The following is a 27,390-nucleotide window of genomic DNA, read 5'->3' as shown; positions in this document are numbered from 1 at the left end:
GCCCCATAGGGCTTCAGGAGCAGCAGGTGAATTCAAACTGCTGACTTTTTGGTTAACAGCATAGCTCTTAACCACTACACCACCAGAGCTCGCTGTAAACAACTGCAGTTAGACCTGCTTCCACAAATGAAACACGACATACGCATTGCAGATTATCAAGGAAAGAGAAGCTTTATAGGGTTTCTCTGGGTGACAATTTTTTTTAAAAGCTTTTGATTAAAAAGAAAAAAATCAATATGCTCCAAGCTAAAAACAAAACCGTTTGCTGTCTGTTGGGTCGATTCTGACTCAGCAATTCCAGGACGGAGTAGGACTGCCCCCATAGGGTTTCCAACACCGTAATCTTTACAAAGCAGACTGCCACATCTTTCTCCTTAAGGTGGAATCACTTGGAAGGAAGAATGGATATATTTCTTTAATCTACTCATATTGTCTATTCATATTACTCCCAAAGGTAGACCAGACCTTGCACCTTCCTTTACTGTCACCATCCCACCTGCAGCAAACAACTGTGGTGATTTCTAAGTCAAGTAATCCTGATTTTGACTTAAACACCAGCAGGCTACCTTAGAACACTTTCCAACCAAAATTCGAACCGGCAGCTTCTGCATTTGCAGAAGTACAACTTTCGCTTACAAGTAATTGTACCTTTACACAGCCTGTTGGGTCTGCAGTGAGGATTAGATTACTTTGGACCGGTCTCTCTTTGTTATTTGCAAATGGCTTGCATAAGCAGAGAGAAAACCAGGTCTCCTTGCTTGAGCAAAACTAATTGTGATCCAGCTGGTAGTCAATGAAAGTAAACCTTGTGTCCCTGATGCTGGAATATGCAGTTCTGAGGAACGATCCTTCATTATCACCATTACTACCATAGGAGGCGGTGGTGGTTCAGATAGAATTCTCACCTTCCATGCAGGAGACCCAAGTTCAATTCCTGACCACTGTACCTCAGGCACAGATACCGCCCCTCCAACGCTGGAGGCATATTGCTATGATGTTGAACAGGTTTCAGTGAAGCTTCTACACAAAGATGAACTAGGAAGAAAGACCTGGCAACCTACTTCCAAAAATCAGCCAGTGAAAACCCTGTGGATCACAATAGTCCGAACCCTTTGTGCGTGAGTTCTTTATGAGTGGGGGCCCACTGCAGTAGCTAACAACAATAATTCCCACCATTGTTTTCATCTTTTTTTTTTTTGGTAGCTAATGCAGTGGTATTTTGGGGATGGGAAGATGAGACTGGAGTGGGTTTTGACTCCGAATCTTGGAAGATTAATTTCTTCCCCTTTCTGTCTGAAACCCTAAGGGGAGAGGCAGTTTTCAGGAGCTCCACATCCAACACGGTGCCAGAAGAGTAGCAGAGCAAAGATAGAGGAGGCGACGAGGCACAGAGCCTGGGGCTGCCACCAGGAGTGCCATCGCCTTACTGTGGGGCCAAGACAGCAGCTGAGAGTTTCTGTGACACTAAAGGGGATGTGTAGGGAGGGCCTGTGACCCCAAGAGGGAGAATGCTGCCATGTGACAAGGCTTGGGGACACAGAAAAAGGCCCTCAGAGGCCTGTTGGGAACGATGATTTCAACGGAAGCAAAAGGAAAGTACCTGGGGGAAAGAAAAACCCAACAACAGAAAAATGAGGGAAAGAAGAGTGAGAAAATGATGAGAACAAGTAAAAAGAAATTTCCACTTGGGCAATATGCAAGGAGTCTGCAAGTGGTTAGTTCATTTATGAGTTCATGAGCTCAAATAAGGTGGCTGTATACAATTGACCTGTCAATACCAGGAAACTGTGAATGGTTTCCAAGGAAGAAGGCTTAAGTTTTCCCAAAGTTCTCATGTGAAACTCACATTTACCTTCAACCATTCCAAGTGAGGTCATGACAACCTAACCCCAGCAAGATAGCAAAACAGGGAAGGGAAAGGGAAAATTTACCAGCTTCTTATGTCAGTCCCCAAGTTAACGTTCAATATCAAATTTTTGTTCAGTAGAGTTGTTAAGGATCCCTGGTGGTGCAGTGGTTAAAAGCTAGACTGTTAACCAAAAGTTCAGCAGTTCGAATCCACCTGCTGCTCCTTAGAAGCCCTGTGGGGCAGTTCTACTCTGTCCTACAGGGCTGCTATGGGTCGGAATCGACTTGATGGCAATGGGTTTGGTTTGTTGGTTTAGAGCTGCTAATGTAATTGGGTGCCAGTTTAAATACTTAAGTGAACTTACATTGTTGCCATCAAGTCAGTTCAGACTCCTGGAGACCTCATGTGTGTCAGAGTAGAGCTGTGCTCCACAGGGTTTTCAATGGCTGGTTTTTTTGGAAGTAGATCTCTAGGCCTTTCTTCCAAGCGGGGCTTCAAACGGATTCATTCTGGTTTAACACATGCTGAGAATTTCCATTTCTAACAAGTTCCCTCTTGAGAATTTGCGTTTCTGACAAGTGCCTTGCTGAGAACTTGCATTTCCACCCCAGATACGCTGAGTCAGAATCTACATTTTAACAAGATCCCCAGGTGATTCTTATGTATAACTTCCTAGGAACTTGTTAGAAATGGGTAGACTCGAACCTCCAACATTTTGGTTAGCAGCTGAGCACATTAACCATCTGCACCACTCAGGGACTCAGTGAGTATACTTAAGAAAAAAATATTTTAAAATTTCTGTGGAGTCAATTCCGACTCATAGAGACCCTATAGGACAGAGTAGAACTGCCCCATAGGGTTTCCAAGGAGCAGCTGGTGGATTTGAACTACTGACTTTTGGTTAACAGCCTAGCTCTTAACCACTGCACCACCAGGGCTCCATAAGTATACTTAGGACTAATAAAAGCTACCATTTTGTTTGTTTTATAGTGAATCCTATTTACGATATGTTTTAAAGAAAGTGATATTGTTCAAATGCCTATCTATGATCTTTGTACCAGAAAGAGGAGGCAGAGAGGTTATATAAGACCCATACTGGATGCTAGAATCATGTAGGGCTCACTCTTGACTTCTCTGGAGTCTCAGAGCTGCCTGTAGTGAAACCGGATGAAAAAGCACGTGGCTGGACTTTTCCATGAAACCTGCTCACAAAGCTACAGTTAGCGCCTGGGAACCTTCCCCAAGTGTATCTGCCAGGAGAACAAGCCAACTCATGCCTGGGTTCCTACCACGAGTGCCTGTGGCCAAGTTAATCAGAATGAAGGGACATTCCAGGGGATCAGGAATACCTGGAGTTCCAGCCAGGTTACCAGGCTGGGGTGGGAACCCAAAGATGGCGACCTACACAGGCAGAGCTGGAAGCAGGATCTGCGGAGTTGAAAGCAGAACTTTGAACTGGTTCGAACCCCTGGTAAGAACTTGCATTTCTAACAAGTTCCCAGGCAATGCTAATACTGCTGTTCAGAGACTACTTCTGAGAACCACTAGTAGAGCAGTGGTTCTCAAGAATTATTATACATAAGAATTACCTGGGGACGTTGTTAAAACGCAGATTTAAAAAAAATTTTTTTAAATCGTGTATTAGGTGAAAGCTTGCGTGAGAAAGCTGGACAATGAATAAGGAAGACTAAAGAAGTATTGACACCTTTGAATTATGGTGTTGGCAAAGAATGTTGAATATACCATGGACTGCCAGAAGAACAAACAACTCTGTCTTGGAAGAAATACAGCCAGAATTCTCCTTAGAAGTGAGGATGGTGAGACTTTGTTTCTTGTACTTTGGACATGTTATCAGGACCAGTCCCTGGAGAAGGACATCATGATTGGTAAAGCAGACGGTCAGCAAAAGAGAGGAAGACCTTCAACAAGATGGATTGACACAGTGGTTGCAACAATGGACTTAAACATGGCAATGATTATGAGGAGAGGTGCGGGACCAGACAGTGTTTCGTTTCTGTTGTACGTAGGGTCAATATGAGTTGGAATCTACTTGAAGGCACCTAACAACAGCAACGACAGCTGAAAGGTTACGTAGCAAATCAGTTTCCCATTCAATAGTTTGTACACACAGTGTTCCATGACATTGGTGGCACCCCCCACAATGTGCCTGCCTCCCCCATTTCTGTCCTAGGTTCCCTGTTTCCTTTCGCCCTGAATTTATAACCCTTCCAGCCTTCTCATCTTTCCTTTTGGGCAAATGTTGCCCTTTTGATCTTGTATAATAGATGGTTAAAATGTAGATTCTGAGTTAGTATATTTGGGGTGGAAATGCAAATTCTCAGTAGGAGTATGAACCAGAACAAACCTGTTTGAAGCCCTGATTGAAAGGTGGGACCTCAGAGTTCAGCGGTCACACCAAGCTCAGGGACATAGGAGAGCAATTTGCTAAAGCTCTGTCAAAACCAAAGTCAGGTTTAGAGCAGGAGGAGGGACAGCACGACAGTTGTGTCTCTGAAATGGAATCTGGGTGAGGCCAGAGAGGCAGATCGCCAGCTGGAGGAAGACCTGGGAAGTCTTAAACCCTGGATAGCTTTACTGGCAACAAGTTCACCTTTTAGAAGCCAAGTCTGTCTGCCTCTTTCATGGTCCTGACAATAACAAGATATATGCCCTGATAACACAAATAACCCCGAATAGCTGCAAAATGAATTGTTTTCTCTTCTCTGCTTCTGGAGGGTCGTTGGCTGGTCTCCTGGGAGATGATGGGGAGGAGAGGGTTAAACTGAACGTTAGTCTGTGTACTTCTGTGTCAAAAGCCACAGACTATATTAATTGAGCGTTTCTGGTAGTCCTAGCTACTCAGTAGATGTTACTCTTAGTGTCGGTAAGCTACTCGCTAGCAGATTTATTAGGGCAATGCCTCTTAAAGTGTATTTTGACTGTTAATCTCTGGGACACGTGTTATATTTTAGGCTCCTAGGTGATGGTGGTGTCCAAAGCCAACACTTCAGCCTATTTTCCTCAGACATGCAGGATTTCTTGGCACAAGCGACCAGAGTGAAGTATGTGGTACGCATACCTTCCTGTATCGGCTTGTGTTTCTATGGTGTTGGCAACCAGAGGGGTCCGCATGAGTGGAAAAAATGCTGCAAGATATAAGTGAGGAGCAGTGAAATTGAAACAAACAGCGCTGTAAAGCCGAACACAGGGCAGCAGCCATGTAGTGAGTATTTACATAAGCTGAGTGATGGGAGTGTGCTTGGTTATTTCAGAAAGCTACCCAATAAAACTAACCAGTTGCCCCACAGTCTACTCTGACTCATGGCGGCCCCGGGTGTTCAGAGGAGAATTGCACTCCACAGAATTTTCAATGGCCATGTTTTATGGTGGGTTTGGTCTTTCAGAAGTGGATCACCAAGTCTTTCTTCCGAGGCACCTCTGGGTAGATTTGAACCATCAACTTTTTGGTTAATAGCTGAGTGCTTAACCATTTGCACTACTCAGGACTCCTTAGTAAGCTACACACTGCCTTAAATTGACCTGAGGTGTTACTGGCAACTGTGCCTTCTTTCTACCAGCATTTTGTTTAACTTGTCTGTGTCTTTAAGGACACTTTAAGATATCTTCATAAAAATTTTGAGGCGGGCAGAAAGGCAAGATGCCACGGAAACAGTACACTGGAGGTTTTTATTTGAGTCTCAAGTTTCACTTAACCATTTGCTTCCCACGCCCGCCATTTTGTCCCTGCTCCTTTGGCTTGTTTACTGAGTCCTCATGAAATTTAAAGGGTGGTAATATGAACCAACACACATTACAGTCATCTCCTTTGATAGTTAGATTCATTCATTCTAATTTCAGTCAAAAGAACTGAACCCAAAATTAAGGCAGACTGACACTCACTGTCAGACAAAATTGAAGGACATTAGCATAATCTCCTATTCATTATCATTTAATTTAAAAATTTTAAATGTAACATAAAATTTAAAACAAAGTATAACTTTAGAAAAAGTATTATCAAAAGATCACTGATGTCAAATTTAGAACAAACATTTAAAGAAAACAAAGTATAATATACGACATTTCTTTCTCATTAATTCTTTTCAAGCACAGCTTAATAAATCTTATCTCTGGTTTTGTAGAATCCATTTTTCCAATTTATCCAGAATCCTAATCTTTTAACCAAGAATTTCTGAATGATCCTGGAACTTAGGGCTATTTTGACAGGAAAAGTTCATATGACATCCTTCTCACACCGACTGGATTGGCTGGTGTAGACAGGAGGAAACTAAGATCTATTGAGCAGGAACTTGCTATTTGCTAGGTGATTCATGTTTACTAACTCCTCACAATTTCACCAAGATGAATGAAGCTCAGCCCATCCCTCCCAAAGCTTAAAGTCCAATGTGACCAGAAGGAAAGGAGCCAGCTGAGTAAAGATGAAATTCTGGTAAGATCTGGTAAGGGTTAGGATATGGAAAGTGTATGTGTCGAAAGCAATGGGAACACAGAGCACATGGAGATCCTAGGAAAACTCTCTGGATGATATAACATCTGGCCTGAGCCTTTGCAGATGAGTAAGAGGCAGCCAGTTGGACAGCATGAACAGGGTACAGAGGCCCCTATGAAGTCTCAAGGTTTGTGTAAGGGTTTGGCACGCAGTTCAGAATAGTTGGAGCTGGAGATGAGGTTAGAGAGGGAGGCGGGGACCAGGTCATGGAGAACTTTATGTACCATGCTAAGGAGCTTGACCTTTGTCCTACAGGCCAGCATTTTCCAATCAGGTCTGGGTAAGGCATGAGAGATACTGCACACAAGACACATACATACAAACAGGCTAGGTTAAGGTCAGATAATCTGGTAAATCCTAGGCTAAGCAAAGTTAACAGGTTTTTTTTTTTTTTTTTAATACAGTACTTTTCAGAGCCTTTAATGTGCCAGTGCGTCCTGTGAATCTTCAGGAGAGGATATAGTGTTTGAACACAGACTCCCTCTGCATGTATAATTCTAATACTTTTTGAGGGTGGGAAGGAAGCCTGTTCCACAGAGCACGTCTAGGAGATGGGCAGCCACTGGAAGCGTTTAAGTAGGGGAGTACACGCCAGTTCTTAATTTTAGGTGAATGAATCTGACTGAAATACAGAAATCAAATTTAAGGGGGTAAAGAAAGACTGGGGGCTCAGTGTGGAGGTGTAGGGTGCTCCAACCAGATCTTTTTTTTTTTTTTTTGCAAACACTTAGGCTGTTTCTGTGTGGACTGCCTGTGGGTTGCTCGAGCTGCTTCACTCCTTATCCTGGGGTATCCTGTGTATCCGTAGCCAATGACTGACTGGTGTGGGAGTGTGATATCCAGCTCCCTTCCTCAGATCAGGACAAACCTGAGGCACAATCTATAGCCCAGAGATCGCCTGACATATCAAGCTGAGGCAGGGACTTTACCAGAAACTGCACCCTTGCTTAGCTTCTTCCCGTTCTCTGCCTCATTTTCTCCTCTTCCTTACTAACGATGCTTCCTTAACAGATTTCAGGCTCTGTTTCCAGAGAGCCTAACCTAGGACAGGAGGCCACCACACTGGTACTGTTAAAAGTTGGGGATGGAGGGTGGGGTTATGAGTAAGGGCAGTAATAGCAGGGTGGAGAGAGGGCATCTGATTTAAGATGTTCTAAAGATGTAAACCCTGGTGGTGTAGTGGTTAAGTGCTACGGCTGAGAACCAAAGGGTTGGCAGTTCAAATCCACCAGGCGCTCCTTGGAAACTCTATGGGGCAGTTCTACTCTGTCCTATAGGGTCGACTATGAGTCGGAATCGACTTGACGGCATGGGTTTGGTTTGGTTTTGGGTGAAGACGTAAAATCTGAAGGGATTATTGAGAGGTAGGTCTAAGATGACCACAGCCTTCCGGCTTGGATAAACAGCAGTTGCCTTTGAGGTCAGGAAATAGCAGCAAGTTTGTGGTGGAGGATGGACTCATTTGAAACCGAAGTGCAGGTGGTAAAGCTACTAAAGAAGCAAAATTGTGATGGGACTAATAGGTTAAAAGCAAGGACATTTTCTTTTTTTAATTTATATTTTTCTTATGGCTTATTTTTTTTTAATTGTAGGATTATAGCGATAGGTGAGACATAAACTACAAACCAAAACATAAGCCACTTAGAATATTAAAACCTGTTGCCATTGAGTTGATTCCGATTTACAGACTTCAGTAGAACAGAACAGAACTGCCCCATAGGGTTTCCAAGGCTGGAGTCTACAGAAGCAGACTGCGACATCTTTCTTTCACAGAGCAGCTAGTGGGTTTGAACTGCTGATCTTTTGGCTAGCAGCCACATGCTTACCCGCTTCACCACCAGGACTCCTTTCAGAAATGTTAAAAAAAAAAAAAAAAAAACCCAAACCCGTTGTCATAGAGTTGACTCCGACTCATAGCGACCCTATAGAACAGAGCAGAACTGCCTTGTAGGGTTTCCAAGGAGTGGCGGTGGATTTGAACTGCCCATATTTTGATTAGCAGCTGAGCTTTTAACCAGTATGCCATCAGGGCTCATTAGGGCTATTAAAATCAATATTCTGCCAATTTTTTATTCTGACAGATGTGACTTATCTTTGAACACAAAATGCCCCTAACACCCAGTGCCGTCGAGTTAATTCCAACTCATAGCACCCCTATAGGACAGAGTAGAACTGCACCATAGAGTTTCCAAGGAGTGCGTGGAGGATTCGAACTGCCGGCCTTTTGGTTAACAGCTATAGCACTCAACCACTACGCCACCAGGGTTTCCTACAAAATGCCCCAAATGAATGAAATCTCAATGAAAATGAATACTAACTGGCACCAAATTACATCTTTATGTTGATTTTTATGTCTTTTTTATTTGATTGATTGAGAAAAGGCCAGAACAATTGGATCAGTTATGCTGTGAGTTGCTTTGGCCAAGACTCCAGAATCATTGCAGAACAACTGTTTTTCATTTTGACTTTTTTTTATTCAATAGCCACTGTGTCTATTGAAAACTGGAAAATTAGGAAACTGAGTACAGGCTTCAATTAACAATATAAGGATGCAGGAATGAAGAACACCAAAGATACAAGGAAAATATGAGCTCAAGAGGCAGAAACGGCCACATAAACCAGAAACTCCATCAGCCTGAGACTGGAAGAACTAGATGGTGCCCAGCTACCACCAATGACTGCCCTGACAGGGAACACAACAGAGAATCCTTGGTGGAACGGGAGAACAGTGGGATGCAGACCTCAAATTCTAGTAAAAAGACAGACTTAATGGTCTGAGTGAGACTGGAAGGACACCAGAGGTCATGGCCCCTGGACTATCTGTTAGCCCAGAACTAAAACCACTCCTGAAGCCAACTTTTCAGACAAAGATTAGACTGGATTATAAGACATAAAATGATACCAGTGAGGAGTGTGCTTCTTAGCTCAAGCAGACACATGAGACTATGTGGGCAGCTCCTGTCTGGAGGTGAAATGAGAAGGCAGAGGAGGACAGGAGCTTGTTGAATGGACACGGGAAATACATGTTGCAGAGAAGGAGTGTGCTGTCACATTGTAGGGAGAGCAACTAGGGTCACACAACAATGTGTTTATAAGTTTTTGTATGAGAAACTGATGAATTGTAAACTTTCACTTAAAGCCCAATTTATATATATATATATATATATATATATGGATGCTAATTTTCTCTCTTGCTTCCTGCCCTTTTTTGGAGCCCAGGTCACATGGGGATCAAGCAGAGGCCAGTAGTTTGATGACTAAAGTGGAAAACAAGTTGAGAGTATTTGCATTGGGTCTGACTCAGGCAGTGGTACGTGGTACCAGGGCCCTGGGGGGCGGCTCTTCCCTCCCCCTTGCTCGCCTTTGACCCCCAGAGGAATGGGGATTCCTTATTTGACTCCAGAATGAAGGCAGTTGGCGATACCCAGGCAGTGTGAAATGTTAACGGAGCAAGTAACCCCTCCGACGACGCCAAAGTGCAGCTTTGCCAATGATTGGAAATTGTAGTTCAATATTCACAGTTCTTTGGAAGCAACTTGAAGATTTCAAAAGCCAATTTAATAAGCTCTAACAATAAGCATTTTAGAGAAGAGACCGAGTTACAAAAATAGAAAGTACTTGCTTGGGACCTCCATGAAATCTCTGACACAGTATCAGGGACATATTTTTACTTCCAGCAGTATTTTTAGTTAGTAGATGACAATGCCTTTCTTTTTTTTTAAGTCATAATCACTGATGAATCTATTGCATTTCTGTAGTAGGAAGAACGTTTATTCAATTGCCTTTCTGGGAAAAGGCATTTGCTTCCTCTTTTGCCGTATAATGGCACACTATTTCTTCAGCGGAGGCTGCCTTTCAGCCTGGGATGCAGTGTCTTACTATTTGCATTTGTCAAAGTGCTCTGGGCTCTTGGAAAAATAGGCTCTCTACTCACAAGAAAAGGAGTCTATGGGCTGTTAACTGAAAGGCTGGAGGGTCATGTCTACTCAGAAAAAAGTGCCTCTAAAAAGAGCCCTGGTGACCTACTTCTCAAAAATGAACTATTGAAAATGCAATGGAGCACAGTTCTACTCTGCCGTGCATGGGGTTGCTATGGGTGGGAATCCACCGGACTGGTACCGGTACTCACATAAAGAAGAGGGAAGGGAAACGGTATCAGACGTTTTGAAAGGCATGTACTTCTCTCTTTGGACTATCAGCTCTAGCCCCACCAAAAAAAAGTCAGTATTCATTTTTGATGTATAAATCAATTGTATTTAAGTTACTTTAATCAAGAGAGGTCCACAACTGAGGTCAAAAGGAACCAAAACCAGAACGAAAAACTCAAGGTAAAGAACGGGAACAGCGTGTCTATCAGTTAATACACCTTTGCAGTTTGTACTCTTTTCTTCCAGACTTCCTGCCTAGGGTCCCTCCTTTGCTCTGCCCCAGGGTCCTGTCTTAATCCTTCCCACCAGCTAGTCAGGGGAGGCAGCCTTTGATGTGGGTGCAACCAGTTAACCACCCCCACCTTCTAGCATCTTCTCCTAAATTACAGGAAGAGGCTGGAATCCCCAGTGGTGCTCACTGAAGAGCCCTGGAACAATGGAAAAGTGGCCAGGCCCCTGGGCTGCGACATTTTTCACTTATTTTGGAGGCCAGAAGGAAAACCATTAGAACACAGGCAAGCAAAAATTCTAGACTTCTGTACTTAGGCACAAATAGTGCTTGAGGCGCAGACCCTGAAGAAAAGGTGTGGAGTTGCTAATGATCAACCAAGCGGCTTTCAAACTTCTCAGGTATCTCTTCTCACATGACCCTTTCGCTTCTTTTCCTTTTTGGATGAAGACTCAACTGATCAAACAGGAAGCCATTCCACTGGCTATCAACCGAAAGGATCGAACTAAACCATTTACAGAGCAGAGAAGGATACCTGAGAAGGGCGCCTTGGAGTGAGTGAGCTACCCTTGGCATTGCAAGGATATTCGGGCGAAGGGAAAAAAGAAACCAGAAAATATGGCTTACAGCAGAAAGTTTTTGACTTTTTGGACGGCAAACCACATTGGGAAATCCATCATTACATCACCATCACTTCACAAAAACCCACATGGAAAGCTGGAAAAATATTTTCATGAACTATTATTCCTACTACGTGTTACTTTTTATCATATGTTTTTTCTATTCGAGTCTATTTTATTTTATTGTTACAGTTAAGCTGGTTTCAACCCACTCAACGAACTTTACAGCTCACCAATCGGCTTTGACTCACAACCCGAAAAACTTAAGAGGAAATTTAGTCAAGGGAGAAATTCTTGTGAAGCCTGAGGGAGCAGACAGAAGAGAAGTTCCCAGATTTAGGAAAATGCCACAAAAGAAAAGGTTGCTGCTAGGTGGGGCCTGCACCTTCGAATGTGGACAGTTTACTGGAGAAACACATCTGACTTTAAAATGGAGACCGGGGTAAGGGAGTCATATTACTTACCTGGCTTATAGGAAACGTCTGTATTTCTTATTTTCCACTTAAGAGGAATAAAAATGTTTAAGGTTGTAGGTCAGTTTATGAGGGTTGAATAATTCCTTCTAACCCATTATGTTTACAGCTAAGGTAGCTCCACCCCGAGACCTTGATGCTGCTTAAGAAGCTTTGGCCCCAAGCTTAGACCCAGTAGAGGTACTTAGGATGGTCCTGGTTTCTACCTGTTGACCCTGCATACTTGTTAAAAGCTCTTTCTCGCACTCTCAACAGTGTTCCAGTTTGGACCATAGATTCTGTGGTCACACTGAGTATAGATAATTGAGAGAAGTATATCTGCAGCACACAAGGTACTTTACTGTTATTGCTTTGCCACAAAAAAATACAGTGCATGTGTTTATTCACCTGTAGTTTCTAACACTGTGATACACACATTAAGGTAAGGGTCAAAATAATGTGCCTGGGTACCAGGTGAGTACTCCTGTTCCTAAAACTCACTGTCACAACACATTTCTTTCATTTGGGAGCCTGTTGAGGGTTTTACTCAATCCTTCCCACCTGGGGAAACTGAGGCCTTCAGCCCTGGAAGCTCCTGAGGTATCCTGAAGCAGGTGGAGGGGTGTGTGTGTGTGTGTGTGTACGCGCGCACGCGCATTCAGGCAGTTCCATGCCACCCAAAGTTAAGTATGGACATAGTTCCACTGCCACAGATTTGGGAGCCAAGGACCTCGCTAAGCTTTGGATATTTACCCTCCTGAGCTCCACCCCATCCCCAACGTTATGCTCTCCCCATTAGCCAGCTTCTTCTGTGCCCCAAATAAGGCTTCTGCCCCTTACCTCACTCATGGGTTAGAGCTCCGTCCTTAGCTATCTTGTTTTCTGGGCTTTGGATCTGACGTCGGACTCTTTCCAGCCTGTGAAAGGTTGACGTTATGAGCCTGAGGCACGCTGATCACGGTCCCCTGCTGACAAACCACCTGTGACCTGACCCATGACCTAGTTTGCCTGTCACTTTGCTGCTTGTGCATCAGACACTGGTGCTGCCTTGCTGGGCCGGTTCCTAGAGTTTAGTCATTTCCGCAGCCTCTGTCTGCCATGGCCCGTGGCCTGGGCCCTTTTCCCTCCCCAGGTACCTGTGTTGCTGGGCCCTCTGTGCCTCATTGGAGGCCTCCTGTGCTAGATCACCCCGGGTTGTCCCTGGAGCCTCTCAGGTGCTCAAGCCTCTCCCTCACCTACTCATTTTACCTGGAGCATCCTGGTTCCAAGCCTGTCCTTGGCTGCTCCCTTGCCTCACAGAGCACCTGTCTCCAGACTGGAGGCGTGGCGTGGCCTTTCTCCAGGCAAGTCTCTCATTTCCATTTTGCAACCTACTTTATGGAATGTCTATGGTTTCTTAAAAGTCAACAATATGTTTTGGGATGGGGTAAGGCTGGTGATTTTGAAACTTACCTTGATAAGAAGAAACTATTTTTTTTTAAATAATTTTTATTGTGCTTTAAGTGAAAGTTTACAAATCAAGTCAGTCTGTCACATATAAGCTTATATACACCTTACTCCATACTCCCATTTACTCTCCCCCTAATGAGTCAGCCCGCTCCCTTCTTCCAGTCTCTCCTTTTGTGACTGTTTTGCCAGTTTCTAACCCTCTCTACCCTCCCATCTCCCCTCCAGACAGGAGATGCCAATACAGTCTCAAGTGTCCACCTGATAACAAGTAGCTCACTCTTCATCAGCATCTCTCTCCAGCCCATTGTCCAGTCCCTTCCATGTCTGATGAGTAGTCTTCGGGAATGGTTCCTGTCCTGGGCCAACAGGTTTGGGGACCATGACCACCGGGATTCTTCTAGTCTCAGTCAGACCATTAAGTCTGGTCTTTTTATGAGAATTTGGGGTCTGCATCCCACTGTTCTCCTGCTCCCTCAGGAATTCTCTGTTGTGTTCCCTGTCAGGGCAGTCATCGGTTGTGGCCGGGCACCATCTAGTTCTTCTGGTTTCAGGATGATGTAAGTCTCTGGTTCATGTGGCCCTTTCTGTCTCGGGCTCATAGTTATCGTGTGACCTTGGTGTTAGAAGAAACTATTTTTAAAGTTAATTGTGAATTCTTAACATCCTATATTGCAGATAGATAGGGCAGAAGGGGATGATGTGTCCTGTTAAATGTCATGTAAAAAGCCAAAATCTGGACTCCAGATCTTTTTATCCTCCCTTCATTACAACAAAGGGGAAAAGGATTTACTAAACCCCAAATGCTTACCTGTGCAGTACAAGAGTATAATGGGTTCAAATCCCAGTCCTACCTGTTAGTAACTGTGGCAGACAGATTACCTGTTACCTGTTGCCAACAAGTTGATCCCGACTCATAGTAACCCTGTTAGACAGAGTAGAACTGCCTCATAGGGTTTCCAAGGAGCTGCCGGTGGGTTCAAACTGCCAATGTTTTGCCTCCCCAGGGCTCCTCAGGCAGATGAATCGTCCCCAAAGATGTCCTCATCCTACTCTCTGGAATGTGTGTGTTCCTTATGTGGCAGAAAGGATTTTGCATATGTGATTCAGGTAAGGATCTCAAGATGAGATTATCCTGAATTTCAGGGGAAACCCAATGTAATCACAAGGATCCTCACACGAAAGAGGAAGGCAGGGGAATCAGTTGGAGAGAGATTTGAAGATGCTGTAATGCTCCTGGAAAACCTGGTGGCATAGTGGTTAAGAGCTATGGCTGCTAACCAAAAGGTCGGCAGTTCGAATCCACCAGCTGATCCTTGGGGGCAGTTCTATTTTATCCTATAGGGTCACTGTGAATCGGAATTGACTCAAGGGCAATGGGTTTAGTCTGGTTTATACGTATATATACACGTAAGTTTGCAGATGTGGGTGTGTGTTAGAGAGATAAGTATTTTAAAGAAAGTAAATCAGGGTAAAGAGTGACAGAGTGTGACTTTAGACAGGGTGTTCAGGAGTGGCTTTCACATGTGATGTGAATGAAGGAGGGAATGAAGTATGTGCTTATCTTCGAGCAAAGCCTAAAGCGTAGAGGCACTAGCAAGTGCAAAGGCCCTGGAACAGGGCAGTGCTTAGAAGAGTTGGGGAGCAGCAGTGTGAGTGGAGCCCATAGAAGGATGGGGCAGAAAGAAGATGAGGTCAGGTTCCTGGGGCCTGCATTATGTAGTTCTTTGTGTCATGGTTAGAGTTGGGATTTTATTTTGGTTTGGGAAGCCATTGGAGAGTTTTGAGCTGGAGAAAGACATGGCCTAGTTGAAGTTACAAATATGATAATGCATTTTTAAAAAAGTGACTGGGAGTTAAATGGAACTCTCACTGGCCTCCAGAGCTCCCTGGCTGCTCCCACCCGAGCCTGGCAGAGGTGTGCTGATGCTTCCCAGGAAGCAGTGTGGGCTGTCTACAAAAGTAGAAATAGTCCGGGGTCCCGCCAGAGCTAATCAACAGTCGGACTGGAGAAGATTTGCTGTTCCTGCTTGATAATAGCTGAGGGGTTTATCAATTCTTCTATCCAGGCTTCATTATTTAAATGATGTGGAATGTGCTGCTGAATTTCCATACCTTCTGCCTTGTTGACAACCGTGTTTTAACTAGAGATCCTCACCCCACACTCCTTTGCCACTTGCAGAGTTTTTCCATCTGAGATTATTTGTAGACCTGGGATTGAGGATGTGAATATTTCTTCCCTCACTTGGATGGTCGCCATGCTGGTTTATTTGAGTGCCAACAAATTGGCACCTGCTCCCGAGATTTTTGCCGTTTTTATAGAAGTTAGTAGAGAGAGGTGCCTGAAAGAAGTTTGTTTCACAAAACAAAAACCAAACCAAACCCAGTGCCATCGAGTCGATTCCGACTCATAGCGACCCTGTAGGACAGAGTAGAACTGCCCCATAGAGTTTCCGAGGAGCGCCTGGATTCGAACTGCCGACCTTTTGGTTAGCAGCTGTAGCACTTAGCCACTACTTCACACACTTTCAGAATCTCTTAGCTTTGTTTATGGATCACCTGCCTTGCTATTTTTCACTGGATGATACTGATTTGAAAGTCTTACTGACCTGTTTTTGTTTTTTTTTTTTATAGGGATTGGAAGGGCATGACATTTGGCCTTCAATCTGCAATTCAGTGGGATTAAAGCTGGGCTTTGAAGAAAGTAGACTGTTCCCTTTCATTTACTTTCATGTGTCCTAAATTATATTTTAGCAAAACAAAATGTCATTTAATAAACTAAGAGATTCTGGACAAAATTAGACAGAGTTTCAAAGAGGAAGTCGACAGAATTCAGAAAGTGCCTTTACTTTGGACTTTACTCAACATCACCATCCTCTTCTCCCACCCCCAGCGCAAGGCTGCAATTAGGAGCCACCTGAGGTGGCTAGGAAACCCTGGTGGCATGGTAGTGAAGAGCTATGGCTGCTAACCAAAGGTCGGCTGTTCAAATCCATCAGGTGCTCCTTCGAAACCCCATGAGACAGTTCTACTCTGTCCTATAGGGTCACTATGAGTCAGAATCCACTCAACAGCAGTGGGTTTGGTTTTGTTTGAGATGGCTAGGAGGTAGGGGCTTGATCTTCTTTGAAGATCACATTTCAAAAGAGATGGCTCCCAGGTCCTTGAGGAAACATTCTTGATTTACATACTTTTCAAAAAGACAAAGAAAAAATTTAGGGCAACAGTTGGAGGTTCAAACCCACCCAGCTACCTGAGAAAGGCCTGGTCATCTGCTTCCATAAAGATTACAGCCAAGAAGGAGACAGAAGGCAGAGGGGGACAGGAGCTGGCTGAATGGACACGGAAATACAGGGTAGAGAGGAGTATGCTGTCTCATTGGGGGAGAGCAACTAGGAGTACATAGCAAGGTGTGTATAAATCTTTGTATGACAGATTGACTTGATTTGTAAACTTTCACTTAAAGCACACACACACACACAAAGATTACAGCCAAGAAAACCTTGCCAGGCAGTTTTACTCTATCACATCGGGTCTATATGAGTCAAAAGTTGACTCACAACAAGGAAGGAAATGATGCGGAGCGCCTCTTATTTTCAACAGGGAGAATTCAGCCTCTTATTTTTCATTTATATTTTCCTTTGGGTATGATCGTTATTTTATTATGTACCACTGTGCTGTGTATTAAAGGGTTGAGAGCAAGCATCAAGGCTTTTTCCAAGCCAGTGTAAACAGAAAAATTTTAAACTGGAGGCATTCGTGTCCAGACTGATGATACAGCCACACGCGTTCTCAGGAAACAGAAGGTCAGGATGTAAACCATTTGGGAAGAATGTGTCAAGATGTAAACAATTTGTTCCTGGAAAAAAATGTGTTCATGACTATAATCAGGTATAACAGGCTACAATCATGTATAAATGAACCAGCTGGCACCACTCACCTAGGTCGTGGTAACTCCTTCCTAGCCAAGGCGCTGACCTTAACATTTTTCAAAGGACTTCAAGCTGAAGCTAATCTTATCAACCATTACTTGCTACCTTTCCTTTGTTCTCTGTCTATATAGAGCCCTCTCTCCCTTGAAATGTAGAGGGCTTTGTATTTTCACTTAGCCTGCCCAGTTCGAGCTGTGTTATTCCTCAATAAAACTCCTTTTCTTTCACTCCTAACCAAGTACCAGATTCTCTCCTTTGACACCAGTATTGCAGAAGGGAAAAGTATTAGCCAATGAGGATATCTTTTGGCTCCTCTTCCTTTGGATCTTAACACTCATAGAATTCTTAAGCCTGAATTAAATGCCTTTACCCAATAGTTTAACCAATTGTTGTTGACTCTGACTCACGGTAACCTCATGTGTGTCAGAGTAGAACTGTGCTCCATAGAGTTTTCGATGGCCAGTTTTTCAGATGTAGATCACCAGGCCTTTCTTTTAAGGCACCTCTGGGTGGACTCGAACCTCCAGCTTTTTAGTTAGCATCCAAGTGCTTAAACGTTTGCACCACCCAGGGACTCCAGCCAATAGTTTAGTTCGGGCAAATGTTTATTAGGTAGCTGCTGTGTGCAAGGCACTGTGCAAGCTATTAGGGGATGATTAAAACAATACTCTTCCTTGCTCTTGAGAAGTTGCTGGAACTAAACGGAGAATTTTAAAAGAAATAAAGGGTAGGTTGAAAGCCCTCGTTCATTTTTCAGCTAAGGTGCTTTCTCCATGTTGGATACTTTTCCAACAGTTTCTGGTCAGATTCCTGTTGGTGCTGGCACCTGGGTTCAAATCCTGACATCCCCACCTACTAGTTCTGTGTCTTTTTACTGCTCAGGGCCTCGATGTCCTCATACATAAATGAGGAAACTATGAACACTCCTCTCAGACCTGCTGCGAGGCTCAGTTGAGTGTGTGTGTACAGCCCTCCCAGCAGCACCAGGCAAGGGGTAAGCTAGCTACTATTATTCAGAGAGCTTTATTTTATTTTAAATTTGGAATTCAACTTAGTTCCAATTCAGATTCTCTACAGAGAAGGCTTTTTGTTTGTTTTTAGCTTTTCACACATCACTTTGTATCAGCAGATAATTAACATTACAAATGTTAACCCTTGCCATGGAGTCAATTCTCATTCACAGTGACCCTGCAGGACAGAGTAGACCTGCCCCGTAGGGTTTCCAAGGCCGTAAATCCTTACTGAAGCAGACTGCCACATCTTACTCCCTCGGAGTGGCTGGTGGTTTCAAACTGCTGACCTTTCAGTTAGTGCCACCAGGGCTCCTGTACAAAAATGTTAGTTTTCAGACAAAGTAGCCTTTGTCTCTGCCTCAACCCACGTAGCATATCTTTTTGTACCTTTGGGACACAACCTTGCCCTGGCAAAATGGATCATGTCTATTTTTGTCTGCATATTGTTCACCTTCTTCAGCAACGGTAATGTTCTCTCGTCTCCACTTTTCGTAATTCCACATTTCCTTCAGGTTCCACCTCTCCTTCTATGCACTTCCTTCCCTTACCCTCAATTCTTAAAACATATATATATATATATATATATATAAAATATATATATATGCCATTCAAATCATTCTTTCCATTGAATATAAATTTAAATCGCTCTTCTGTTATTCAAATCTAATGCCAACTAGACATACAGTTCTTGAAAGAAAAGAGACCATATCTTTAATTACTGTTGATCTCAGGCAATGGATAACACTGGTCCAAGACATTTCCTTATCTGAAAATAGGAATAATAGTAATAATACCTAGGCCCCTGGGTGGTAAAGCAGTTTCCAATCAGCTGCTAATCAACAGGTTGGCGGTTCGAACCCACGCAGTGTTGCTGCAGAAGACAGTCCTGGCGATTTGCTTCTGAAAGAGGCTGCTCAGCCATAATGAAAACCCCGGTCAACACCCCTCCCCCCCTTTCTTTGTCTTGCTAACCACAAGCTTGTTTTGAGCAACAATTTTCAGGAAGTCGCAGCAGGTAAGTGGCTCAGTCCGCTGTCTTGCCTGAGTTACACTTTGAAGCACACACAGATTGAAGAAATCACATCCTTCAACTGACCTCCCCCCCCAGACCCCCAAATATGGGCATGGGAGGGCTAAGGGCAGAAAGTTCCCGGTTCCAAACCCAACCTCCGATGCCATTGGAAACAAAAAGCCCCCCAGCCCCCTTAGTCAGCGAGCACGTGGCCTTAAGGTCACTAGACCCTGGGCGCTCCTTGTATGCGCAGACAATAAACTTGCCACTTTCTGTTTCCCTTGCAATCAGAGTCCGTCTTATTTCAATCGGTTAATAAGACAGGACAAGAACCCGAATGGCGTTCGGTTACACTTCCCTAAATTACAGCCAAGAAAATCCTATGGAGCCCTTATACTCTGCGAGACACATGGGGTTGTCATGAGTCAGAATTAACAGCATGGGGTTTGGAGGGCTGCTGTGGGTGTTAAAGGAGTCAGCGCATAGCTCCTGGGTATAGCGACCCTTCAATACATTTTAGATACCATTTTTATTCAGAGGCTGACCATCCTGATGGGTTACTTACAGTTTTTGTACTTGACAGTAATAATTACGACGCCTCGTATCTGCATAGAATTTTTATGATGAGAAACGTCCCATCATTAGTGTCTGCGTAGAAAATTTAGTACATTTCTAAAAATGTAGCTAAATATATAAAAATTACTGCTAATCTTATCCCCAGAAACAACACTTTTATATATTTTCCCAGGATTTTTTCTATGTACATAAATAGAACATAAACAGTTAAGCTCATATTATGAAGACATTTTGTATTCTGGTTTTTAAAACCTAAAAAGTCTACACAAGCTGTGTTTTTGATATACTGTGGCTATATCACACAATTTATTTAACCGGTCTCTACTTTTGAACACCAGCTGCACCGTTTCTCAGTTTTAATTATGTATCATGCTGTCATATAGCCCTCTGTGCCTTTATATTGTGAAATAAGATAAAAAAGAGACATTTTACTTTGATTTCAAAGGGTTTGTCTTACCCATGGAAAAAAAAAAAAAAAACTAGTGCCAATAGTTTTTTTCCAAAAAACCTGTCCCTAAAAAAAAAAAAAAAAAAATTTTTTTTTTTAAAGTGCTAATCTTGCAGTTAAGCTTTGTTAACTTGTTTTTCACCCCAAACTGCTAATCTACTTTGCAGCATTGTTAACTCATTTTTTTGGCTAAAAGAACGTAGTCAATAACAAACCCATTACCCCGTGGTTTAATGAAAAAGACTGTGTGCCCCCTTAAACTTAATGTCACGGAGTCTCATAGCTACAAATATGTAAATAGCCAGGCTTTCTGGAGTCATTTTTCTAATGCTAACTCAATAGCTGCTAAGCACCTTGTCACTGTGGAAACTTGTATTCACTAAGAAAAAACAAAACAACACCTAAAGATTTGTGCAAATGAATGGGAGAGGAGCTGGCCAAGCCAGAGACCCCGGGTAACCTGATGCTGGCTGATCTCAGTAAGGTGGGGGGCATGGTTCAGTCAATCACCTCAATGGTCGGTTTTCTCTCCTGTTCCTTCCTCTTCTCTTTAAGGGTTTATGGTAACTAGCCTACTTTTTTTTGTTTGTTTTTTGTTTTTAGAACCAGAATGGTCTTCCTACATCGATATAGAATAACTGCTTCAATAAATTCTGTTTTCATTTCCTTGTGTTTTGATTGTTTTTAGCAATACTATCCATTTTATCCTCTTACAAAGGATGTGATTGGAGAGAAGTAGAATAATCATTGTCACTTATTTTTCTATTTTGTATTCATATTAAGCCATGGAATTACACTTTGAAATTTGCCGAGATTTCTCAGCCAAGGGCTGGGCCCACAGAAAGCACGATGACCGCATTCACATAAAACATGGAAATAGCTGATTCTTGCAGCTGTTTTAACAACAAGATACCATTAACCTCCTTTATGGAGTCCTGGGTGGTACAAATGGTTAACTGTTAACCAAAAGGTTGGAGGTTTGAGTCCACCCAGAGGTGCCTTTGAAGAAGTCTACTCAGAGGTGCCCTGGCGATCTACTTCCAAAAAATCAGCCATTCAAAACCCTGTGGAAGAGTTCTACATTTGACACATAGGGGGTTGTCATGAGTTAGAACTGACTCAGTGGCAGCTGGTAGGGTTAACCTCCTTTATACTAATCAGACATGTCCTAGTGAGCTAAAGAAGCCTCATTTCTTAAAACACCAAAATGAAATTCTTATGCTTCCCCCTTAATAGCTAATTACACTCTCCTCCTTAATAAAACACACTTTTTTTATGTTTTACATCTTGTTGGTTTGATATAGTTTTACTTCAGTTTAATTTTTCAGTATTTTTAACTGTAACAAAAGTCTTCTGTTAAAATAAATTATTATTCCTCATCTCCCCACTTAAAATTTATCTTTTCAATGCAAATGAATGGGGAGGGAAGGGAAAAGGAAATCACTAGCGAGATAGTAGACAAATGTCAACTGTGGTGAAGGGAAAGACAACACACAATATAGATGAAGTCAGCACAACTTGACCAAGGCAAAGGCATAGAAGTTTCCCAGACATATCCAAACACTTTGAGGGACGGAGTTGCTGGGGCAGGGACCTGGAGACTGGACATCTAGGTCAATTGGCATCACATAATTCATAAAGAAATGACCTATATCCCACCTTAGTAAGTAGCATCTAGGGTCTTAAAAGCTCGTGAGCAGCAACCTAAGATACTTTTATTGGTCCCATCTGTACAGAGCAAAGGAGAATGAAGAAAACCAAAGACACAAGGAAAATATTAGTGCAAAGGACTAAAGGACCACATGAACCACAGCCTGCACCAGCCTGAGCCCAGAAGAACTAGATGGTGCCCGGCTACCACCACCGACTGCTCTGACAGGGATCACAATAGAGGGTTCCAGACAGAATGGGAGAAAAATGTAGAACAAAATTCAAATTCACAAAAAAAGATCAGATTTATTAGTCTGACAGAGATTGGAGGAACCTCTGAGACTATGGTCCCTGGACACCCTACTAACTCAGAACTGAAACCACTCCTGAAGCTGACTTTTCATACAAAGATTTTGACATGCCTAAAAAACAATAACACACGTGAGAAACGCGTTTCTTAGTTCAATCAAATAAAAAACTTAGTTCAATCAAATACACAAGACCAAGTGGGCAACTTCTGCCCAAAAACAAGACGAGACATCAGGAAAGGACAGGAACTGGACAAATGGACACAGGGAACTCGAAGTGGAAAGCGGGAGCATACTGTCATGTTGTGGGGATTGTAACCAATGTCACAAAACAATGCATATGAGTTTTTGAGTGAGAAATTAGCTTGAGCCGTAAACTTTCACCTAAAGCAAAATGAAATAAAAAAATAAATGCAAATGAAGCCCCAAGCTGTGAAAATTCACTCAAAGTTAAGATTGATTTTATTTTCGTAAATTTATACTTTAAAAAACCATAATGGCATTTATCAACTGGTAACTATCAAATGGCAAATCTCAAATTGCTCAGAATTTATGATTTGGGTTAAATTGTGTGCCCCCAGAATATCTGTTGGAATCCTAAATCCTTATATCTGTGAATGTAATCCTATCTGGAAGTAGGGTTTTCTTATGTTCACATTAGTTCATACCAAGTGGGCGGGGGGGTGAGGTCTAAATTTAAGTGCTCTGATTTGTAAAAAGAGCAGATTAGACACACACGAGTGCACGCACACACACGAGCGCACACACACACACATACATACATACACACACAAACACACATACATACACACACAAACACACACCACATACACACATGTGCACACACACATACATACACATACACACATACAGACACATACCCATGAAGGCAGATGCCATGCTAGGATTGTCTATAAGCCAAGGTACCAAGGAATGCTGCGACTACCTACAAGGAAGGAATAGAACATCTGAGACCCTGATTTGGACTTTCAGCCTCCAGAACTGTGGGAAAATAAATTTATGTTCTTAAAAGCCACACACTGTGGTACTTGTGTTACAGCCGCACTAGGAAATTAAGACAGTTTCTTTCTGTTTTTAATTCAGATTTCCGTATATTGGAGATTAAGTGATTAAATGCTGACAAATCAATTGTAATGAAAAAAGAATCAGTAAAACCAACTTTTGGGGGGGATTGAACTGTGTCCCCCAAAAATGTGTGTCAGTTTAGCTAGGCCATAATTCCCAGTATGGTGTGATTGTCCACCATTTTGTCATCTGATGTGATTTTCCTATGTGTTGTAAATCCTACTTCTATGATGTTAATGAAGTAGGATTAGAGACAGTTATATTAATGAGGCAGGACTCAATCTACAAGATTCGGTTGTATTTTGAATCAATCTCTTTTAAGATATAAAATAGGGAAGCATCAGAGAGACAGGGGCACCTCATACTGCCAAGAAAGCAGAGCTGAAAGCAGAGCACGTCCTTTGCACCTGAGGTTCCTGTGCTGAGAAGCTCCTCAGCTGGGGAAGATTAATGACAAGGACCTTCCCCCAGAAGCGACAGAGAGAGAGAGCCTTCCCCTAGAGCTGGCATCCTGAATTTGGACTTCCAGCCCCCTAGGCTGTGAGAGGATAAACTTCTGTTTGACAAAGGCATCCCCTTGTGATATTTCTGTTATAGGAGCACTACAAAACTAAGATGGGGGCATACAGATCAAAACACAAGATGGTCGAGTTTTTCGCTATTTGGTGAAAAAAAAAAAATTTTTTTTTTTTAATTTGGCAGGTACCATTAATAGTGTAGAAATCATCAGATTTCTTTCAAACTGATATTTTGAAACCAGTTTCTATATTTTTATAAAAATTATTTATCTAAATGCTCAGTTTATGCTTTTTTACTCCTATTTTATCCAACTATTATGAAATATTTTAATATTCTGGCTAACTGAATAAGTCATAATGTTATATAAGCCATAAACCCAAAACTCGACTATTGTCATCAAGTCGATTTAGACTCATGGCGGCCCCTTGAGTTATACAGTAGAACTGATCCATGGAGTTTTCTTGGTTATACTCTTTAGGGCAGCAGATTGCCAGGACTTTCTTCTGCAGCACTGCTGGGTGGATTTGAACCCACAACCTTCAGGTCAGCAATTGAGGGCAAACCCTTTGAGCCACTCAAGGACCTAATGTCATATAAACCCACTGCCATCGATTCGATTCTGACTCATAGCGACCCTATAGGACAGAGTAGAACTGCCCCATTGAGTTTCCAAGGAGCGCCTGGTGGATTCGAATGGCTGACCTCTTGGTTAGCGCTGTGGCACTTAACCACTATGCCCCCAGGGTTTCCCTAATGTCATATAGAGAAAATCAATTTTCAAAGAATTACATTTTGAGTAGACAGTAAAACATAAATTTATGTAAGAACATAAATTGGACAAAAAGAGATCACTGAATAACCCAATGATCCATGAACATGCACTCATATGTGTATATATATTTCTTTAAGTATATTGACCTTTCGGTTAGCAGCCAAGCTCTTGTCATTTAGTGGTTAAGAGCTCAGCCGCTAACCCAAAGGTCAGCAGCTCAAACCCACCAGCCGCTCCTTGGAAACCCTATAGGGCAGTTTAACTCTATCCTATAGGGTTGCTATGAGTTGGAATCAACTCAATGGCAACAGGTTTTTGGGTTGGTGGAAAGGGGATGATTTTAAGTTGCTGCCTCTGGGCCATGCATTAAATGTTAAATATTCTGCGGACCAGGAGAAAGTCTGTAGGTCCCTGTGCTACGTACTGTGGAAATACACTGGGGAGACCGTCTTGGCCTGACCTCTGAGATCTGCAATTTATGGAAAGCTCTGGAAGCATTATCCAGGATGAGGAAGTCTGTCAGTGGAAAATGTGCTCGAAGACAGGCAAGGCTGTGGGTGAGCCAGCAGCACTCAGGGAACGCTGCATGGGAAAATATGCAACTTTCATGGCAGTTATGCATTAAAATATTTCCTTAATTTTTCAAAAAGTTCCCAAAACGTAATCATTTGAGTGGTATACTTAGCTATTCAGTTAAAAACAAAAACTTTGTAAAATAGGCAGCATCTTGAAAATGTAATAGAACTTTTTCCAGCAAATTTTGTTGTTATAAAGCCACGCAATAAAATAAAATTCAAATAACATTCCTCAAGACATAAAACAATAACAACGACAAACCCATATATAGAAAATACCCAATAAAAGAGCATTAGCCTGTAAGGCAGATATTAATACTATCTTTTGACCTCAGAATTAGTAAAAAAAAAAAACCAAAACAACGAAATATTGAGTGACAATTTCTTTTCTTTTTAGATTGGACTTCATAAAGTGTCTTGCATGGAGCCTGGCTAGAAGAATGATTGTATACATGTCATCGTATATGTTATTCTGTCCTTATTGACATGATTGTGCAATTGGTTAGAGCATTACCCTACGTGCATTTTAGTGTCTATCCTGCTCCGGCAATTAGTAAAATATTAATACATTTCCTTTTAAAGCGAGCAACAGCTATTTGTACTTTTGAACCATAAAATAGCAAGTCATTCTGTATAAACATTCTTTCCCAGTGTGTAACCAGATTCATCAGTAATTTGCCTTTTCACCCCAGGCCATCCGGAAATTCTGTCATGGAGAAAAAGCTCAAGTGCGCTGTGGTTTTTTTTCCCCCTCCAATGTTTATTTTATTATTATTTTTTCTTCCCCCTTTTAAAGAAGTTTCCCAGTGTTCAAAACTCAGTTTAAAGGCCTGCTGCCTGCTGATAGAGGGAGAGATGACCACAGCTTTTCCTTGTACTTGATATGCAAGCGGGCACCAGGGTAGCTTTGTGAGGGGAAGCTCTTTCCCCACAGCCTACAAAGGAGATTTGTTATTGGTGGCGACACCACCCGTGAGCCCAACTGCAGTGATGTCTGTGTCTCTGCTCTGGGTCTGGGAAGTCCACAGTGCCCGAGAGCTCTTTCCCAGGAGTGGGACACTCATTCCCCACACGGCAGGAAGCCCTCGGATTACACAGCTGGTGTCTAAGCCTTGCTGCAGACACAGGCAAGCAAAGAAGGCAATGGAGAGAAAAAGGCAGAAGATGAAAAGAGCGGCCCTTACCTGCTGTGGCGTGGCCCTGTCTTCTGTTCTCATGCCTGAACAGTGGGGACAGCAACAGCGCAGGGCTGACCTCTTTATTGAATTATCCCAACTGTGGTGTGTGTAGCTGCTGGCCAGCTGGGCTTGCTCATGCCAACGGGGCTATAAATAAGGCACCTCCAGAGAAAGAGCCATCCATAGGAGATAAGAACCCAGCCCCTCTGTTCTGCAGGCCTTTTAAGGTATCCAAATTAAAGGAGCCTCAGTCCCCAGACAGAAAGGGGCTGCCAGTTTCCCATTTGGAGCACTTACTTCAAGGACATCTCAGCCCTTGAAAATATCCCAACTGTCAAAAGAGCAGCGCTGAGTGAAGGGGCAGCAATAATTGCCAGCAAAGGATCTCGTTTTATCAGACACGCAACAGAGCTTACAACAGGCTGGCAGGTGGACTCATGACTGTGTGCTCATCAGATTAATGGCTTTGAAGGGCAAAGGGCAGGTCAAAAACTAAACGGCTGTAGGTGACTGTGTTTTTTGTGTGTGTGTGTGTTTTTTTTTAATAATAATTTTTATTGTGCTTTAAGTGAAAGTTTAAGTAGGTGACTGCATTTTAAGGCACAGGAGTGGAAGTATATTTCTCTCAGGCTGCACAGGATCTCTGTGGTCTTGGAAACATTATCCCGACATGCACTTTAGAGACCCTGGTGGTGCAAACGGTTAACATGAGAGGCTGCTAACAGAAAGGGTTGGAGGTTCCAGTCCACCCAGAGGTGCCTCAGAAAAGAGACCTGGTGATCTGCTTCTGAAAAATAGCCGTTGAGAACTCTGTGGAGCACAGTTCTGGTCTGACACACATGGAGTTGCCATGAGTTGGAATCAGCTCAATGCCAGCTGGCATTTTGGGAGATCCCATGGTGAGAATTTTTAGCACCACCTCATGAAAGGAGTGCTCACTCTCTCCCTGGCTTCAGGAGACATTTACTTGGGTGAAAAGAATTCTAGGGAAGACCAAGGATCCAGATAGTAAATGTTGAATATGTAGGAAGCTACTGAGTAGAAGACGTTTAAAGAAAGTTCCCTCCTGA

At 42.8% G+C, this 27,390-nt stretch overlaps 1 protein-coding gene across 1 annotated transcript in view; it reads right to left on the bottom strand.

Annotated features, from left to right (window-relative positions):
• The window catches only part of FHL2 (four and a half LIM domains 2), an 81,043-nt gene extending 54,419 nt beyond the window's left edge, over positions 1 to 26,624 (bottom strand). The window contains exon 1 of the mRNA XM_049856980.1: positions 26,327 to 26,624. Coding sequence (XP_049712937.1) covers positions 26,327 to 26,359 — 33 coding nt within the window. The 5' untranslated portion in view covers positions 26,360 to 26,624. The remainder of the gene's footprint in view (positions 1 to 26,326) is intronic.
• Between the last annotated feature and the right edge of the window lie 766 nt (positions 26,625 to 27,390).

Source organism: Elephas maximus, chromosome 17, assembly GCF_024166365.1.
Source record: "Elephas maximus indicus isolate mEleMax1 chromosome 17, mEleMax1 primary haplotype, whole genome shotgun sequence".
Classification (NCBI taxonomy): domain Eukaryota; kingdom Metazoa; phylum Chordata; class Mammalia; order Proboscidea; family Elephantidae; genus Elephas; species Elephas maximus.
The sequence above is the reverse complement of the archived record's forward strand: the minus strand, read 5'-3'. Positions and strand labels throughout refer to the sequence as shown.